General features: G+C 45.2%; 1 protein-coding gene across 1 annotated transcript in view; it reads right to left on the bottom strand.

The window, feature by feature from the left end:
- Window positions 1-319: 319 nt before the first annotated feature.
- Window positions 320-20,585, bottom strand: part of PEAK1 (pseudopodium enriched atypical kinase 1) — a 566,235-nt gene continuing 545,969 nt past the window's right edge. The window contains exons 6-8 of the mRNA XM_086959284.1: window positions 17,721-17,923; window positions 10,982-11,730; window positions 320-3,445 (exon numbers count right to left, since the gene is read on the bottom strand). Coding sequence (XP_086815410.1) covers window positions 2,270-3,445; window positions 10,982-11,730; window positions 17,721-17,923 — 2,128 coding nt within the window. The 3' untranslated portion in view covers window positions 320-2,269. The remainder of the gene's footprint in view (window positions 3,446-10,981; window positions 11,731-17,720; window positions 17,924-20,585) is intronic.

Raw genomic sequence — 20,585 nt, forward strand, 5'->3', positions numbered from 1 at the left:
GAGATTTGTCGTGAGGAGGCCTGCCATCAGCGCGGTAATTCAGCAATCTTTTTCAGAGCTGTAGCTGCTATACTGCAGGCTTTGAAATGACACTGGGGTGATTTAAATCATTATAGTGACAATAAAACAAAAACTCATACCTGGAATGGATTTTGTGGTCTATATTTGTGTATCCCCTTTACAACTTTGAGTACTTGGGCTTGTAAAGTGATTGGACTAAACGTGACAGCTAGGAATGTGTTTGTGGTGTTGTATGGGCAGTCTGACACAAGCACTTCACTAGACTTCTCCAATGGTGACTGGATCTGGTGACCATATATAATATTTATAAGTGCACTTTATTCATATTTTGCCAGGTAACATTAACAAACCACAATTAAAAATGTTTTAACACAAGACGTTTGCCTGGCAGTAGCAGCAAGCCATAACCACCTCGATCGAGTTGAATTTTCAAAGTGTCTGGAGATATTTCATCAAGTCAAGCTTCCCAGAAATAGTCATTTTTAACTTTATTTGTAAAAATTAAATAGGCGGCAGTGGCATTAACAGAACACGTATCAGAGTGAAGGTGGAGCATTGTGAAGCGAACCTTCTTCAGGAGTTGCCCGGCGCCTTCACTGCCAGCGAATCGTGCCCGTCTCACAATCAGAATTGGCGTTGAACGCCATACATTCGAAAGAGAATTACATCATTCACAACTAAGCACTACCAGCCACACACCTTGTCATTCTTACATAATACTGCTATTGCCAGTTTGGACTGCAGAACACTGTGGAATCAACACCGACATGTGGCACAGAGACAAAGGAAGTGCCCAGGGCCACACACCAGCCATGATGGGCTCTGCTGTTATAGGCTTAAAGTGGAATCTTTACCTTTGAGAACACAGCTTCTGTTCTGACAACCCTGGTTCTCCCAAGGAGCCAGCAGACGAGAAACTGTTCCAGTGAAAATACCAGCTTCCGCTTCTAAACACAGAGGAAATACTTCTGCACAGAGCGAGGCAACAGATGTGTGGGTATTTATGTGCCATTAAGAGGTTGGGGAGGCGGTATTGCAAAGTTAGCATTGTTTAAAATTCAATAAGGTAACTTTAAACACTGTAATATACAGATTCTTAATAAAAATCATAAAGGAATACAACAATTGCACATATATCCATAGGAGTGAAGCGTAAGCTTGCAATGTGTGTCTCACCACTCATGCCTAAAACCACAGCCTCCCAGCATCCGTCCCTCAACTTCCCCCTACGGCCAGCCAATCACATAGCAGCCTTTTGTTACCCTTTACCATAAAATGGCTTCCTCACAGGACCCATCCTGCTTCTTACATCACACTGCTGTTGGGGACCCAGAGGACCAAACCCCTAGTCTCTCAATACCCTACTGGGGATGACTGAGGTCTTCCAATACCTGCATGTTCTTCTCTTTTTCCAGCACCTTCTGCATTTTGCAGTACCAATCTTTTTACCTCTGCCCAATGGCTGGTTCTATTTCCCATTATCTTTCGTATGCTCATGTAACTAAAAGCATTTTATACACTGCCATAGCATTACCAATGTATACTGGTGCACACTGTGTGTACTTTGTCTTGGGGTAGCCTGCGTATCCAGCACCCATTTTCTAATCTCATCTCAAGTTTGTAGGGTCCTCGTGTCTTCTTTGCATCTTCCTTCCCTCCTACAGCTTGTGGGACATTCCGCCAGTAAAACCTCTAAACCCACGTCAACCAGCTGCTAGCATCTTACAACACTGGATTCTCCTCGGTGTCCCAAGAGCCACCAAGATAAGATTGTCAATATAACTTGTGTCCTATCTTTGAACGTTGCAGCTGACACACAGATACCTTCTGGCCTCAACCAAAATCTCAGACGCCAAATGCCACCCCCTGTACTTGAGGTGTACTCTCTGAGATTTAAAAATCACACCTGCAGAGAGAACGGGCTGGGAAAACACAGAAGCTAGCAACAAAGGGAATTTGTTCGATAGGGCTAGGAGGATTAAGGTGTGATAAATGAAAGCAGTTCATATCAATGTGCGCATGCCATTTGAGATGGCAGTTCAGGAAGTTTCAGGATTTAAACCTGGACATTTTTCACTCATGGAAGATGGCGTCAGGAGCAGACAAATCTCATTCACACGCAAACATTCATTCACTCACTCATTTTTCAAGCCCCTGAGTTTGGTGGGAACCATAGGAAGCTGATGAAGGAACATGAGGGTGCATTTTGGGGGCAAGGGTTTTAAGCATTTTTCACTGGTAATAAGGTCTAATGTTGGTGCATGAGCCTCACTATGCGCCTGAGGGACTCAATAGTGGCAAAGGCCAAATACTGCGAGCATAACCAGTCCTCCAGGCCCACCCCGCTCTCCTTGTCCAAGGACTTCTCTGCAAACTTGATCATCAGTAGCGTCCGTTTGATGTCCAGCCAGTTCTGGAGCACGGCATCCCGTTGTGCGGAGCCAGAGACTGCACTAAGTACCAGAAGAACATCCTCGCGTGGACCCCAAAGTAGGCAACGAAGCATGTCCTTGGCATCTGAAATGAGAATGCGTTCTGATGGGTTAGGGTTCAGCAAACAGCTGGCGAGCTGCTGGAGTCCCCGAGAGTAAAGGGAACGGTGGGGAATGGGCGGAAGATCAGCACGGGTGTACTCCTTCTCTTTCAGTTCTGGGTTCTCCTCGAAAGGGTTGGGCAGGTGAAGCATTTCATAGATCAGTATACCTGTTTGGAACTCATCGCACTTTTTGTACTGAGTTCCGGTGATGATCTCGGGCGCCAGGCGGGACTGGTCCCGAAGCACTTCCGAGTCCATTATACGGCTCTTCTGCTTGGCCTGTGAAAAATTGCTAACCAGTAATCGGGCTGGGCAAGTAGAGTTGGGGTTGACCTCTACAGGTTCAAAGTTAAGGAGCCCACCCCCTGGCCGGAAGTGCACCAGCAATAGGTTCTCCAAACGAAGGTCGCAGTGCGTTACATGGTACGGTTTCAAGTGCTCGAGTCCTGAGCACAGTTGCAAGAGCAGAAGGCACACCTGCCTCTCGTATAAGTCAGGGTTTTTGGTGTGCCTGGTCCTGGCCTCCTCTACAAACTCAGCCACAGTCTGGCACGGGACTTCTCGGGTGATGACTACAACTCGACTGCGTTGCTTGCTTATGGTCCCTTGGTTGCAAATGTTGCCTTTTTGGGACTTTGCAGTGCTAGGAGTGGAATCTTGCTTCTTCTTGCCTCCATTTTCTTTCCCCAGTCCTTCCTTGCCCGCCTCATCTTCTTCTTCCTCCTCATCTGGGGAATTAGGATCTTCCCATGGGAGCAGACGAACAGGCACGTCAGCCAGGAAATGCCCGCAGTCTTGCTGTATGTTAAAATTCACAGAGAGACTTTGACGCACGGCCAAGCTGTGGTAATACTGCCTCTGGGACTCTTTAGCCTTACTTTTACAAATCTGAAAAAATGAAGAAATAGACAAAGGTAAATATAAACAAAGAATCGAGCAACATAAGATAAATCAGAAGGTAATTCACTATGTGTCATTCTTGTTATTAGCTTACACTTAGTCATGCTATTCAACAATTACGTTTCTATATGTTGCATTACCTGGCTTTCCTGCATTTTATGCATAATTTCTGTATATGCATCTATCCTTGAACATGGCTCTGAGGGATTTACATTTTTCTCATTTGGTGGTAGTCTGGCATAAACCAGGTTGAGTCTGTAGAACGCTGTGATAGGTGGAGAACTGAATGTGTACCCCTGGTGGCTGCTAGCGCTACAAATTTACCACTTCTCCCAGACTCTAGAGATTACCTTGGTGGGAGCCTCTTCAGAACGGCTCCAAACTTCCATGCCAGCTCAATACGTCTTGCCATGGCTCTCGTGTGACTCAAGGCCTAACGCTGCAGTCTGCGAGGCTCCCTATCTGGAGGGTTCTTCAGTGCCCTCTAAAAATCATGTCTGATCAATTGTCAACCATTGCCTCTCACGCTTCAGTTATGAGCCAAGTAAACTAGCCTGCTCAAGAGCACCATGGATGTCTACTCTTGCTTGCACTGATCACTGCTCAATCTCGTCTTTCTACTGCTGTTTTAAACGTTTAAATGTATCTTTTCTGAAAAGTGGTTACTCCCCAAAGTTGTTTTTGTATTAGTTTGGAGGAGTCAATGTGTAGAAAATTACGTTCTCAAACAAAAATAATTTTCTTTTTTAATACACATTTTAAATTATTGTAAAACGTCTACTACTGGTGTGTAAAATATACAAACTAACTCCGTCCTGTGTTTTTCTGCCCAACCTGTGTGGCCAAAGCTCCAAGGGGAAGCACTTAATATTTTCCAAGAAGGCATAAATGCAAGGTCCTACGGCCCTGATGACTGACTCCAGGAATGTATTCAAAACAGAAATAGTCTTCCCACACAAAACCCATCCACGGATGCGGATTCTGGGCTGCAGCTTCCAGCACATGCACGCCCCCAGAACCAGAGGCAGGTTAGGGGAGCTTTTCATAACAAGAAAAGTAGGGAAAAGAAAAATGAAAGTGAAAGTGAAAGAGGAGGGTAGGAGAGGCTCGGGAGTTGGAAAATGTTCTAGAAAAGGGAAATATCGGAGTTGAGTCTCTAAATGAGGGCGAGGAGGGTGGGTTGGGGAACGAGAAGTGAGAAACAAAGAAAGCAGCGAGGAAACACCGGATAGATTTTCACTAATACAGGAGGCAAAACGAGAGAAAAGCTAAATGGGTGACAGTAGTAAAGGGAAAAGAAAGTAAAGGTAAGAGCAACCTGAGGGGGGAGATTTCGACTGGGAATGGGTGCAGTGAGAGAGAGGGTAGAGACCGAGAAAGAGGCATAACCACAGAGAGGTTCAGAAAGAGCCACAGAGAGAAAGAGAGAACAAGACAAAAAACCACAAGAAGTGGGGAAAGGGGAAACCATTTTGTTTTGCAATAGAGCCTTGCTGGTTGGACGGGAATGCCCTACTGGGTCCTTGGGCTAGTTAAACATAGATAACAGTTGTGAGATTGAAGATCCCGAGTGCAGACAAGAGTGTAGCAATGCCAAGGATTGTGTAATGTCGATGGGTCAATGTTCATCATAGTATCCCTAGATCACACAGCGCGTCAAGGGACAGTACTCTGGCGAAGTCACTAAGATTCAGTTCTTTTATGGTCACAGGAGCAAAGGTTGTTTAATGTTGATAAGCGGCTGCTGGCCTATCTCAGAGCAGCTAAATGGACTCTGAGCCGTGTCTGAAACATGGTAACCTGCCCCATACCCACAGGACTTACCGAGGTTTAGCATAAGGCAAGCAGGCACAGTCATTGTGTGACACACAGCAATGTCACAGACAATTCGTTCGCAGACACTTCCTGCCAGAGACTCGTATCAGCACCGGATTAGTCACTTCACATAACAAAGCAAAGCCCTGGTCACTTCCTGCAAGCATGAGGTCACACGTGTCCTTTCAGGCAAAAGGAATATTCATTTTCTTTCCAAAGCCTCAAAGAAACAATCTCCACGCAAACTGCAATTTTAACACTGTGTTTGATTTGATTTTTAATACAGGCTGATTTTTTTGCGATAGAATCACCGAAATATACTATGTGTCACTAAAATAGCATATGATGCTAAAAGTAAATCTTGTAAAGAAAAGTAAGTAAAGGAAAACATTTTTGAAAGACAACAGTGTGGCCCCCATTGCATTAGTTAATGTGTATATTTTAAAGAAACGTCTGACTAACTTGATTAGACAAATATAAGAGGTAAGGAACACGAAGTAATAAGGATTTAAGGAGGTCTCCCTACGCAACTTACTTAAAATACTGTCAAAGAATCTGATGGAAAAGCTTCACTGTCCAACTGAGAAAAATGTATCAGATTTCAAAACATGCTTACTGAAAAAGCATTCAGGGCTCAAGCCATTCCTAAACACAAGAGAAATCTGGTGGTTCGCCACATAAACCAAACTACAACGCAGCTTAAGCGTGAGAAACTGAATGGAGGCCATCCTGTCCAGATTAGCTAAAAAAAAAAAAGATCAAGAGATCCACTCTGCATCCATTTCAATGCCCACAAAATGTGATGCCTGTCTCTTTTAAATTGGTGTCAAGTCCTTCAAGCCAAAGCACACTTGGCAGTACCGTCCTGATACTTTTTGTATCCCACTGTTTCAGGAGCAAGTTTGAGCTCAAAAGAGTCAGTTAGTCGCATCAAAGTTCTTCAAGAGTATGACCCGATCACATTAACTCTCACAGAATCCATCGCCTTTGCTGATTGCAAGCTGCTCACCTGCACCACACACCAGGCACCCAGCATGATCTACAAAGCAGTCCAGCGCTGCACGCCACCACACCAAGTGACAAGTGTACGCCCTCTGGAGGCATAGCCAGATGTGCAGCAGTAGCATTACCAACCCTAATCTACGAAAGGCTGAAAAGAGAAAACAAGATGCCAACCCTTTTCCAGATGTGCTAACAAGAGTGTGGAGCCACAACATCCACCCCCGCATCAGTCCAGAAAGAACTGAAGACTCGTCTCTTCCAGCAACATCTTACTACAGTCCTAACACCTGGCTGCCCGACTGCATCTAAAGATTTCCACACAAGCTCTCCTTAGCCCCACAATCCAGAGATCTCCCACCCACCTCCACTTCTGCCCTCACCCCCTATCCTGGTAATGCATATTTTTCCTCCCATTTACCATACTTCGGCCCAACATCTCTTACTGCAGTCCCCACTCCCTATCCATTGGTATCCCCTGGTCCCATATCAGACTGGAATCTCTCATGCCATGCTGCAATTCTACACCCACTATTCGTAGCCCCAGACATAGCTCATCCGCCCAGTACCATCTATAAACCTCGCTTGCGTTTCTATCATTATAACTCTCATGCAGCAATACTACTTCTCAACACAGTAACATTTCCTCCATCATACTCTTCACCATTCAACAATATTTGCACTAGATCTTGATACCAAAATGTAGTGCTGTGTACTGTGGAATCAGGATACAAAAGTCTGCCTGAGGCGGTTCCATCCCTGTAAACTGGATTGTGTGACCTTGGCCCTCACACACTACACTGAGCCCCGAGGAGAAGGCCCAAAATTCAGCAAAGGATTGCGATGAGCTACAAAATCGAAAGCCTTACGAGTCACCTAACACTGTAAATGATTACAGAAAGTGATCAGCTTAAGGGCTGCCTCAAGGCGCGTGCGCCTGTCTTGCTTGGCGCACGTTCACAGCGGCAGTGGGGATGCAGACAGCAGATAAGGAGAAAGTGACAGGTCTGGTGCAAGAGATTGGGTGTAATACCGCCAGCATTTACACATCTGACAGTGTTCAGCGCTATTCCGTTACAAAGCAGCCAGGAAAAGCAAAGAGATTAATTCACAATGCGATACATTTCGGAAACCATTCTAAGCTGATTAGCCGCAATAAATCCAGCGCAGGAACAGATGTGTGTCTTTATCCTCTAGTAATGAAGGAAGAGAGATTAATGCATCTGGAAGGTAGGAGACAAAAGACAAGATTGGCTATTATTGCCACCAAAGGCTTCTTACTCTTCCAGCATATGAAACTATCTGTCCTGATAAAACCATGTAGCGGAAGGGGTTTGCGGTACCCATTACAGTTACTGATGATCAGTCTCAGCTGTAATGAGAAGCACTTTACAAACGAGCTCACAGCGCCGGGCGAAATGACGACGACACCGAAGGATCCAAGAAGTGGAGGGGTGGGCTGCCCGGACAGGTCTCCTTATGTACCTATGCCCTTTACTCACCTACAATTGTAGGGTCATCAAAAAGCCTGTGTCCAGCCCTCCGCTACCCTCCTCGCTCCTACTATAAAATGACAAAGCAAAAAGAAAAGGGAATTCATGTGAGTCCTGAAGCTCTTCCCACAGTTGTTTCCCGGTTCTTCCCATGACTTCTACCATTACCACTCATCTCCCTTCCCTGGTAGGACTTCCCCTCCTTGCACGGTCGCTGTACGAAAGATACTCAACAGCGGAGGTGGCAGACACTTCCACCTGATCAGCCTTCTTCCTATCACCTTTTATACCTTTCCCAGTACCTTGGCGCCCATTGCTTCTGCTTAGAGAGTGGAGTACCCCCACCTCAGGAGTCGGCCTTCTTATCCGGTTGCTTCGAGGCGGTACCAGTGCAGAATGAATGTTCTCAGCAGAGGTAGACAGAGACGGGGTGACAGGTAGAGGGAGGGGAATATGTTTGTGCAATGCGATTGGTAATAAAACAAGCAAGACAGAAGGGTCCAAGAACCAAGTACACGTCACTATGGATTCCCCATATGGAGACCATGTGATGGAGAATCCCTTGGAATACTTAGTCTAGGCCTTATTGCCTTACCTAGAGGACAGATGCTACCTAGAGGACAGATGCTACTTAGGCCAGCTCAACCCTGAGGCTGCTCAACATTATTGTGCCTTGGTAGGGAGGAATTATTTGGGTAACTTCATTGGGGTTCACTGTGTTCCAGTGCTTCTTGCCCCACCAGTGGTATAGACACTATCCTAAGAGAATCTTTTGCACACAACCTGGCCAATTGTAATTGGTACTGGAACCTCGCCTAGTGTTTGGGTACCTAGATTTATGGAGACTTTATTTTATATTTGGTGATTTTAGATAGGGAATACCTTTTCCGGTCTTGGTGACCTCACTTCCCGTTTTTGGTCCAGTTTTAGAGGCTGCCGCCAGCAAAACAATGCAAAAGCCCTAAAAACGGAGTTCAGATCACAGCAGACCTGCTTGTGAAGGTTTGTTTGGTCCCCAGATCCATTCATCTGCCTTCTCCTCTTGTGAAAAGGATGGCAAAGTATCGAACAGCTATTACTTTGGTTCTCACACACACTGTAATATAATGCCATGCATTCGTTGAACTTCGTGTGGTACACTATGATGCGACAAGGTAATGTAATAGATTTGATGCCTCTAACAAAGAAACACTCATGGTCTGCAGAGGTGCAGATACTTAAATAAGGCTCACAGCCCCAACAGAAAATGCAAGAACGCATCCACAACAGAACCATATAGCTGGTAAAGTGATACCTCCAAATAACACAATCCACAACTCAAAAAAGCAGAAAGAGCAGATTATGCAGGAGACCCCACTTTTCCTCACAGCGCAGCTCCACAGTGTTTAAACTGACAGAGACACACTCCTCAAAATCACAATTCACTACTCAGACATCCCAACAACCTCAACCTAGGAATCAGGCAGTCCAAGCACACCCTAAAGGACACAAGGCACCGAAGCTTAATATTTGGTAAGTGATGCTTCGAATCATTCCAACCCACTCCTCCCAAAACCCAGCGCTAACCGTGACAAGAGATAATGTTAATCACTCCTCCTTGCACACTTACACAAACACAATTTCACTGCCATATTTACGGCTCCGCAATGGGCCACCAGTCACACTTTTGAAACAAGATTTTTTTTTAAACGTGTGTGACTAACTCACCTAGAAACATGCAGCAAAAGTTATATGCATGCAAAGACACATCACACCATGACCTTCCATTAAATTGATATCAATCAATACTAAACACCATGCAAACCAGCCCCATTGTAGCACAGACCAGACCTATCACACAACCTACTCCCCAGGGAGCTCTTTAGACCCACATCATAGTTCTTAATTAGGTGCAAACAAAATTGGTCCCTGTTTTAGTAACTCTGAAAATGAGCTGACAGAAAATTAAATTTATTCCAATGTTGCCCATCCATTTACCTCTAGCTTTTAGCACAAGAGATAAAGCGGGTGCAAAAATACACGAAATATATGGTGCAAATGTTATTTGTGCCGAGATGTTTTTGTGGCTGCAATTTTCACGGGGAGGGAGAGGGAGAGAGGTAGAGGGGGAGAGCGGGAGAGAGGGAGAGGGAGGAGAGAGAATCGATCTCTTACTAGATGAGTGACTCCAGGCCTCTTTTCACCAAAAGTTCGGCATTCTTTTCCCAGATCCCAATTCAGTATCCAAGCACAGGCAGGTGGGTTCCACACAGAGTATTATAACTTAACAAATGACCTAGCTGTACAACCGTTTCATGATTGGTCTGAACCACTGTTCTTATAATTAAGAGTATAGTTGGTTCCCTAACATCATTTTCACATTAAATGTCAGGCCATACAATACACCGATAGTGCACGAGTTACTACTGGGCATGCTCGGTGTGGGGAGGGTGATAAACATGAATTGTTAGAAAACAAAAGTGCTTTTAAGGAACTGGAGACCTGGCTGCCAGTTATACCTTAAAATTATGAAAAAACACAAAGATTGCAGGTAGAATTAAATCTCTCATCTTCATTTCGGCTGCTGTTTGTGGATGGACTGTATCTTATGGGTCCTCCCACTTTGAAGCTCGGTTCAAGACTTCTATACCTCATTATTCTGGAAGATACTGTGCCCCCTCACTTTTACAAAGGAAATTAATCTTGGCCAGCATCCGCCAGTTCCTTGTTGGTGTGCCAGTGGGGATGCCAAAAACACCACCGCTACATTAGTCTGCTGGGTGATGAAGCTGTGATCATATTACCTCTCTCCTACTGTCTGCCAGAAGATGTTGAGATTGTGTCCAGGGTTGCTTACCTGAGCTTAATATTAGCGGCGATCTCTTACTACTTGTTGACATAGTACATAGAGTAAGGGTGGGTGGGAAGACCAAGCTGCAGGATAAATATCGGTTTATATTGATCCCTTCTTCTACATAATTGCAAGGAGGGAAGACTAGATTCTGAAAATGTGCCTGATACCTCCTGATCACTCCAGTAAATGCCTTTTTGTACCATGTACATGATGTTGAATATAATAACTAAGCATCTTCTATGTGGTTGATTATTCTACTGCTTAGATAGTCACAAATACAACTGCATCCTTAAGGATGCAGTCGATTTACAAATAAGCTTCTCTAGTTTGCTCAACGCACCACATTAAAAAGTACAAATGTCCCCTCCAATTGTCCTTGCTTACCTTCACAGCATAATTGTTGAGTGGGTCTTTTGCGTAGGTGGCTGTATAGTAGATGGCGTCGCCCGCTTCGCAGCATGGCTGGTCGCTGGCCAGCCGGAAGTCTGACCAGCTGTCTACTCCGAACCGCAGCTGGTCCTTCTGCCCGGCCATGAAGAGGTCTTCACACCGGATGGCTAGTTTCTTCAGTGAGTCTGTATGAAGGCTCCGGATCTTAGCCACCACTTCCTCCCGATTCTCTATTCCACGGTACAGCGCTTGCCGCTGGGGCTTCTGGATGCTGCGCCCATGCTTGCCAGGAGCGAGGTGCTTCGTAGTGAGCGAATCCATGCTATTGGAGCCTCTTTCTTTAACTGTGAGTGCCGAAAGGCTGGAGACACTGTTGCCTACGGAAGCACTTGCCCGGTCTTTCATTGTGGGTCTGTCCAGGGAGTCCCCAGACTCATTGTCCAGCACTTTCATATCTGAGCTGAGAGAGGAGCAAGCGCTGCCAGTGTCCCAGTTCGGGTCTAGGTCATAGGTGGGATTGGCCACACCTAGGCTGTTCTCTTTTGATCCCTTCTGTGAGTCTTTGGCTGCCGGTTCGGTGTTGGCTCTTGTAATGGTTTTCTTTGGCAACGGAGGAGGAGTCGGCTGGGACTCGCCTGTCGTTTCATGATCAGTCATCTCTCCAAAGGCAATGCCATCATCGGAGATCCCTCCTTTCATTTGCCGTGGCTGCTTGTGGGGTATCATGTTAGCCCGGGAGTGTCCTAAATGAGCAAATAAAAAATGTTAAAAACATAGACAGATTAGGAAATTTCTGTTTGCCATACACTGCAGCAGACAGGTCAACTGCAGCGCACACCCACATGATGCAAGGGATGATGGTACATTCTAAAAAAAATTGAAAAAAATCTGCAAATACTACTCAGATGAATACAATGGGAAACCTTCCCGCACTCTGCATTTTCACTTTGATTAAGTCTCCAAACTGTGCAATAGACCCGTGAACTCACATTTCATACCAAGCTCAAGTATAGGACGCTGGAGATGGGGGGTGATAGTTTGAAAGTCCCTGTGGGTGGGACGTGCGTTTATTAAAAGGGGGGTTTGTTATTGCACTAAGATGCTATTCAACAACCCAGTGACATCTGTGGCAAGCGCTGCATGGACAAAACAGGAAATCCGGACGATATAACAATGCATATAATTTATGTTAGGTACTGCTAAAAATCTAAACAATTTCTCATGGTCACAATTATGATCCAATATGTTTACTTACAATACAAAAAAGTGTTCTTCACTGATGTATTCAAATTTTTTTACTTCATTTATCACATTATATTTAGTTCATTATACAAAACCATTCCGGGCAACCTATATATCCAATAACGACTCACAACAAATTTGAGTGAACTTATTTATGAGTTTCAAATGTGAATCAAACAGGAGTGTTGGACGCTTTACTGAACGAATGAATGAATAATGAGTTGAATCGAATTTGTTGCGAGTCGGTATTGGATATGTAGTCTGCCAGGAATGGTTTTGAAGTTTATTAACCCCATTGATGCTGACGTCGGTCGCTGAACGTTCAGAGCACTACCTGGCTGGTGCTGCGAACGTTCATCACGCGGCCCCGCCCATTCTTCAGAACGCCCGCACTGCGCCGAAATAACGGCCGCAGTAAACGGGTTAAGAAGGAAGCAAGTGTTTACAGGAGCCGTGACTCACTGTGCAATGCTGAGTCCTGAAGATGGTCTTGCTTACCTTTTTGGCCATATAAAGACCGAAACGTCGACAACGCACCCTTATTTCCTTGAAAGATCTTTAATGGCAATTCATCTGTATAAATATTTGAATACTTGTTCTAATGGACTGTTAGATTTTATCAGCATTGTCTTAAGTGGAAATAGGGTGATTACACTCCCATCAACCGCTTGAGAAAATCAATCTAAAGTTGTTGGAATTGTTTTGGTGGTGTCCGTTTTGCTATCTGTATATATTTTGTATATAATGCTTGTGTCAAAACAATTTGAATATTTTGTATAACGAACTAAATATAATGAGATAAATGAAGTAAAACATTTGAATACATCCGTGAAGATAACTTTTTTGTATTGTAAGTAAACAAATTGGATCATAATTGTGACCATGAGAAATAGTTAAACTTAGTTGTGACATAAATAATTCCCCAAGGGATATTTTTTAAGAAAACATGTAGTTAAACCGAATTCCCCGGTGTTAATCGGGTTGCCCTATTTTGTTAATACAAAAGCAAAACAAGTCATTACAGGCGTAAATCTTTCTGTCTTTGATTTCAAGTTCAACATTAATCTGTCTGGGGGTATATATGTATATATATCTCCACAATGTCCTGTAGCACACAATATATGACCTCAGCATACAACCTTTTACAAATTAATGTGCACGTCTCTGAGTTTACTCGTGTAAGAAGTGTGCGCTATGAAGTAGTGTCAGCTATGCGCCATCTCGTCAGAACACGTGTCTGCTTTCAATACTCTAAAGCGGCTCGAGGAAGACGCAGGGCATCTCTGGCCGTGACGCAGGCACACACCACTTTTATCCCCAGCCACAGGTGTGTGCTCGGCGGTCAGCTCTGCAGCTGCGGGCGAGCCCTCCCTCCGCCCCGTACAGCCCAAATGGCAGAGCGCATCTCCGAATGATAACGCACTTGCGCGTCTGACAGGCAATTTGCACGTCTCCGCTAAGGCCACTGTCAAAGCAGGAACAAAGAGCACGCCTTTGAATCTCGCCAGGCCAGGAAAAGAAATGATTCTGTGACATTTTATTAATTACAGATTGACCTGGGCGATGAACGCCAGAGAGTCGACCTTTCTCGAAAAGCCATTACAGCGCACCCGAGCAACCTGTTGACATCGGCCGTGCGTGTGCTGAGACCCGACGCCCTCCTTCCATGCTCCACGTGACATGCCCGTCTGACACTCTTCATGTTAAAATCGAATGCAAAATAAATCATAAGTATATCCCCCCTTCCTGGCGCCGCTGCGAGGAGGCTCTGCGGGAGTCAGAGACCCATCCTGCTCGGCCTTGAGGATCCAATGCAGACAGAGGAACTATGTTGTGGCAGGAATTTCGGTTCCGGTCATTAAAACTACCTCGGATTGTACTTTTATTGCTTTTTCTTTCATTAGTTAACGAGTACCAGCATTGCAGAGTTTAGACTTGAATAATTCACAGGGTTTTGTGATGTACGAAGCAAGAAAATAGAAATCAGTAACCTCCCCCCCTCTAGGGCTTTTCGCTGCAAAAGAAAAATGGTGTTTTTTTTTTGCGGTCTCTCCACATCATTTCAGCACAAAAGAGTTGTTTTCTTGAGTCAGCGGTAGTAATTGGGAGCAGGGCCTTTCCTGCTAGTACATAAACACAGAATTATGTGGTGAACCAGAGCGCAACTGGGATGGCGACAGAGCGAGGGGCATGCTATTTATTGGTTTCCTTGGAGACGAATTGCAATTGTAATTCTATTTATATAGCGCTTTCTACTCCTAACGAGGCGTTGAAGCGCTTTTCGCGAGTAGCACGCTACTCCGCAACCATAAAAGGGTTAGTGAGGAATTACTATTGGGATATATGACATTCATTTGAGGGGTGGGCATGGGAGTCAGTTAGTTGGATGCCAGATTTCCAATTTGCCAACACTGCTTTCCATGAAGTCAGAGAATGGCTCTGTTTGAGGTGCCTTAGGAAACACAACCATTGCCATTAGCAATAAAACAAATCCAAAATGGCTGCTCCTGCAGCATGATGCATGTGTACGTATGCGCACGCGCAGACAGCCACTTTGAAATGTTTATCCTTTATGAGAGAAAGGAATCCAAAATGGCCAATGCGTGCGCATTCCTCTTGATGCACCAACAACCATTTCTGAATATTTTTTTTAAGTATATTTCACCATCCGGAGATATCCATTTTAAAATAATAGATTTGAAAAAATAGCATGAGTACCAGGGTGCACAGAGAAAAAGAAGCAAGGATTCTGGAAGCAATGTGCAGGTTCAAGGCCCAGAAGATTGGTTTTTAATTTAGAAATAAAGCACAGTTAGAAATGGAGGGACGGGAAACAATGAACAGGGGAGAAAGAAAGCAGCCTAGTAGTAGTGCTAAGCTGTGGGCCAACATGGCATCAATTACTGAAATAATATTCAAAAAAGTTTTAAAAGAAAGAATGTAGTAGGAGCTGGACAGCACTGGACAAGCAAGGGGGACACTAGTTAGTGAACAACAGCAAGAGAAAGAGACAGAGAAAGAGGGTAGTCTCCCATGGAATGCTAAAAGACAAATACATTTTTTTTTCCCTTGATGTTGATAGTGGAAGGGTACAACTCATCTCATCAAAACAATGGAAAAGAAGCTATGACCCAGGGCTGGGGAAGACTAAGAATAGGGAGGAAAGTCAACTAACCAGGCGCACTGAACAGAAGACAGACTATAAGCTATCCATTCAGGGGCAAGGTGCGGACCCAAAGCCCTCTGTGTGTGTGTTAGACGCCCTAGGTCTTAGACTGTAGGCGAGACCCAAAACGGACCAGGAGGCAAAGGATTCAGGCGAATAGGGGTAAATTAGCTGGGATACTTAGTTGTGAAAAATGGCTGCTTTATTCGCCAGATGTTACTCTCTGAGTTGAGAGCTTGCATGAAAGTTGATAGTTCTGCACCCTCTGTTGTTTGGTCAGCTGGAAGATATAACAAACATATCCTTAGAAGACTTAAGGTATGATTACCAGTCAGGTGGATTTCAATGCTGTCTCTATTACTCACCCCTCTACTAAGTTAATGACATGGGGCATCAATAGCTCTTTACGAGAGGGGGAGTATGGGGGAGGCAAGAAACACACCCAACATGTTTGTGGGGAATATGTGTTTCTGTGTCACATTCTAGAGGTTTTTTACCAGGACTTTAATCTACAGGTTTCAGCCACTTTCACCAGCCGGAGGGCCCAGGTGACATCTGGAAAACTTGGGGGAGCAAGAAAACTACTGTGACTGGCCTTAAGAGCAAAACCACGGGCTCTCAGAATGAAGCCCATAATATATTCTTGGAGCTCCCTGAACTAGAAAAATGAAACCGTTTGTGTTGAAAGCACAGCCTGGAGCAGACCAAGTTACCATGCACGATCTGCCTCTTTTTGAAGACAGTAAGAGAAGCAACACCCTTCTCGAATCTGCTCGTGCAATTAGTGAACTTCCACCTGCCTATACTGTAATACCAGGAGTTGAAGCTAAACAATCTATCTGGATTCACCAGTTAAAAGGACTGGGAGAGACAAAAGGGAGGAAGAGGGGAGTTGAAAGTCCTCTGGAAAACGACAAACATGGAACTAAAGCATCTTAAATCCCTCTCACTAAATAAAATATAAGATGCGGCCCAGACTATCCTGGTATAGCTTTGCATGAAGCCTTATTTCACCACCTTAATATCAGTCGCAACAGGTGTGAATCTCATGCCAACGTATGGAAAAACAACTGATGTGACTTGTAAGGAAGCATAGGCTAAAATCTCCAACGAAGTGAAACATCAAGGGAAGAAAAGGTCAATCATTTCTTGTTTCTGCTGGTCAAAACTACACAAGTCTGCATTTTTAAAGTAATATTTCTTTAGGATGGAGAAAATGAAGCACAGCACATACTCACAAGTCAAACAGATCGTAACCACCCCATCACCAATTAGAGAACCCTTTGCCACTCATTGTAAAGACACTCTTCAATATAAGCCTTGGGCAATGTAAAATCACGTGTATACATGCTTAAAGTACAAACAAGGCGTCTGCATTAGTGTGTGGTAACACACATTGCAAATGTATTTCAATGTTCTCCAGAGTGCTCGAGGAAGCGAAGCCTTGTTTTGAGGGTGACATAAACAAGCCAAAAACTGCAGCTTTAGTGAAGTCAGCTTTGTACCGAACCCCAATGAATCTCTGTTCCAATGTCTTCTCATAATCTTCCCACAATAAGAACTAGCCATCGGCTTGTTAGCAGCTGTCTTGAATTTCCATTATTTCAAGTGTTCTGTCCTTTGCTTGCTACATTATAGAGAATGTACAAAACAAGGTCAAAATAAAGTGAAGTTTACATTATATTCGTCAACACCTCAGAAGGTGAAGTGCTGGTCCAGTGAAATAGCGGATTCACACTTAGGACCTTATTACAATGTCTGTCGGAGTTGCCTTTGACCGACACCGTGGCGATCTCGGGACCGACGGACCTCCGGTCGGCGATCCCAATTTCGCAATTACAATGTGACCTCACCATCAATGCAGCCGCACACGGTGCAGTCGCATACTCCCATTTCTCAATGAGAGCTTGTGCTATGGCCATAAACTGGCCACAGTTACTTGATTGAGATGTTGGACTTTCAGAGTTCCTCCATTCGCAATTATGAACTGGTGGTCGCGAGGTGCATGCAGCACTCCGAAAAACGAACGCAAGGAGATGATGGATGGAGTGCTAAAACTTTTTAGACTCTCACCCCCAATCACAGACCTGAGAGGAATCCATCATCATTCTTTAGCTCACTTCGCCACCTCAGTTCAGACCCAGCCATATGCAAATCCGTCTTGACCCTGTGCCTCATGGGAACAGTCCAGCCCGAACTGCAAAGCCAGGTCTCCCCTGGCCCGGAAACAAGCATCCTGGGACTGGTTTGGGGTAACACCATTACATAACACTCAATACATAAAAACAAACATACAAATGGCCCTGTTGGGTTCTGGTCACTTACCCAGGTTGCTGTAGGTGGCACTGCCAGGGCTACCATCGGAAAGGTCAGAGGATGCATCTCTTCCATCATGTCTGGCACCGCTGGGAGGTGAAGCTGGCGTGACCGAGGTGGAACTACTACTGCCGGCACTATCCTGCTTGATCGGACCCCCATGCGGCACCCAGGGGGCGGCATCATCTGCCCTCGCCTCGTCTGGTACCTGGCTGCAAAGGGATCAGAGATGAACATCATACACAAACCTTTTTAACATCACTGAGCTCCCTCCCACTGCTCCTTCACAAGCGGTGGGGAAAGCTGTATCGGAATCTTTTTTTTAAAAAATATTCGTCTTTTAGTCATGCGTCAAATTTTCCTTATTCCAAACGTAAATTATTTAATCAAACGAAGTCTTAAGTACAGTAGAATGACTTAGCTTGAAGTTATCAACATTAATTCAACCCTCTTCTTCTAGAAAGCCATCTGAGCCGTGCTAAACTTGGAGTATGCTCCATGGAGTCACCTGGGCCCAGGATCCTCTTACCAGACTGACCATAACAGCAATCCCAGCACAAACACAACTTCTTACCTTCAATTGCATGTGCACACACACACACACAGATTCCATTTATCTCGCCTACTCTTTGTTTTAGCACCAACATGCCAAACATAGGAGACAGTGCGAAGACTAAGGAAGCGCTTTAGCGCCATATTACCAGTTGACAGGGCCATGAGGTTCACCTGGTCAATCTGTACTCATGCTGTGAAACTCACCCTGTGACTGCTGCAGGATTTGTGTATCTGTGACTCCGGCGAGTACAGTGCCTCTCCTTGTGCTTGTGTCCTACAGACAACTGAGGATGGCTACTCGCCCTTAACCGGCATCAGCCAGTGTCACACTGTCTAATGGCAACTTCAAACCTCCCTGAGCAATTCAGAACCAACTCACAACCCACAATCAATGTGTTACGGGCACTGCTACTACATGCAGCCAACATACCTCGAACAAATAATTGTTTCACCTCAAATCCAATAGCATTCTAAACCTAACAATAACACCACACTCTCCTTACAATCTGACTAACACACGGCCATACTCAGAGGGCACACACACGCACACACACACACACACACACACTGGACGGAATCGCCCAACCATCATCAACTGCGCAACACAGCACCGGCCTGTGGTTGGCAAAGAGCTGCTACATGAAGAGCACTGTGACACACTGCACTTACATGCATGACCACTATGAACACGGATGAAAAAACTCCCAATGCAACGCAACACCCTCGCTCACATACACTGCAACTGCATCGTAAACACGACCCACATTGTCCTGCATGTATAAAAAGCACTGAACTGTGGCCGAGCTGTGGACAACTGATTCAAGCATCCACATACGCAAGAAATAAAACGAAAAATATTCTTTAGCCTCCACTAGGCCTGACGGCCCTCCAGGACCTGCAAGGACAGGAGCCCAGACAGACAGCGCTGCGATGCCAGTACCGATGGTGGTGGCCACACATCAAATGTGAATAGGATGAGAACATATTCAGAGTTATATAAAACATACTGAAATCATGCAAATGTAACATTCCAACTACGGCATGTTCTGGGGGGCTCAATGTACTAATGCACTTAAGGAAACAGTGTTTCATCTCATTGTCACAGGTTCGAATGAAGCCGGATCCACTCAGCCTTTCATCCTTTCAAGGTAGATAAAATCAGTACCACTTAGTTGGTTAGCAATAAACACTGGTCATATCAATTCCAAGACACTTAGGATTGAGGGCAAAAGTGCGCTTTACAAATACACACTACACTGCTGTGTTATTCGCTGTTCTAGCCATTGAAATTACATCGTGTTTGTCACAAACGACTTTACAGTAACAACGAAGGGATTATTTGTCCGCAACCCTCCGAATCAGGGTTTCAGATTGGTTTTCCGCAGTAGACTGTATAGATACATTTGAGCCCAGTCTTAATGGACCGGTAGAGTTTCCAATGCTCTCGCTGCACACTTTAAAGTGGATTTAAAGGCCCCACCCGCGCGAGGATTAAAGCAAACTCAGAGGAAAGTGCGAAGCCAGCTCGGCCCCCCACAGCTGCGGTGAGCAGGCTCAGGGCTCGGCTTGTACTTTCTCCTGCAGCAGCAGACACACCCTGGTCGGAAACTGTTCGAGGAACCCGTGCAAAAGTTAACTCTAGTGCGCGCACACATACCCCGAAGAACCAGCGAGCAAGCTTCAGCGTGTGAAAGGCGCCAGGAGAAATGCGCGCAGCCTGTGCGAGGTGCGGGTTCAGTTGCAAGAACGGGCCCCTTCTGTAACCCATGTTAAGGAAAAAAGAGAGACTTGTGCCCGCGCTGGTCTAAAACTGGAATAGTCTCTCTGGCAGCAACTCCCTCCATCCAAGAAATCTGTGCGATTCGAATCCCGTCACCCTGACCGCACCTTTCATCCTTCCAGGGCAGATAAGAGTGTGAATGAGCTTGGTACTCGCAACTGTTTGTCAAGATCCAAACTAAGTTGAGTCTACTGTTGAACCTTATAAAAGCTGTTAATATATAACGAGAGTGCGACGGTGCTGCAGAACACCAGGCAGAGACAGGCAAAGGCCACCCTCGGGGCCCATAAAAATACCTGCTGCAGTGTGAGCCTTTCTTTCGCGAGTCCAGACAGTGTGAGCGTGGAGAGTGAAGAAGAAATACCACAGCAGCAGCACACGCTGCTTTCGCAGAGCTGGATGACCGGAGTTAGATGCACTTCTCAGGTTCTCGAAGGACCGCACATACGCAAAAACACACACGCATGCTATCGCAGCATTTACAAGGCGTTTACTATCCATAAGCGGGGCTTCCATACACAGTCACGTGCATGGATCAC

The sequence above is a fragment of the Lissotriton vulgaris genome, chromosome 2_2, assembly GCF_964263255.1.
Source record: "Lissotriton vulgaris chromosome 2_2, aLisVul1.2, whole genome shotgun sequence".
NCBI lineage: Eukaryota > Metazoa > Chordata > Amphibia > Caudata > Salamandridae > Lissotriton > Lissotriton vulgaris.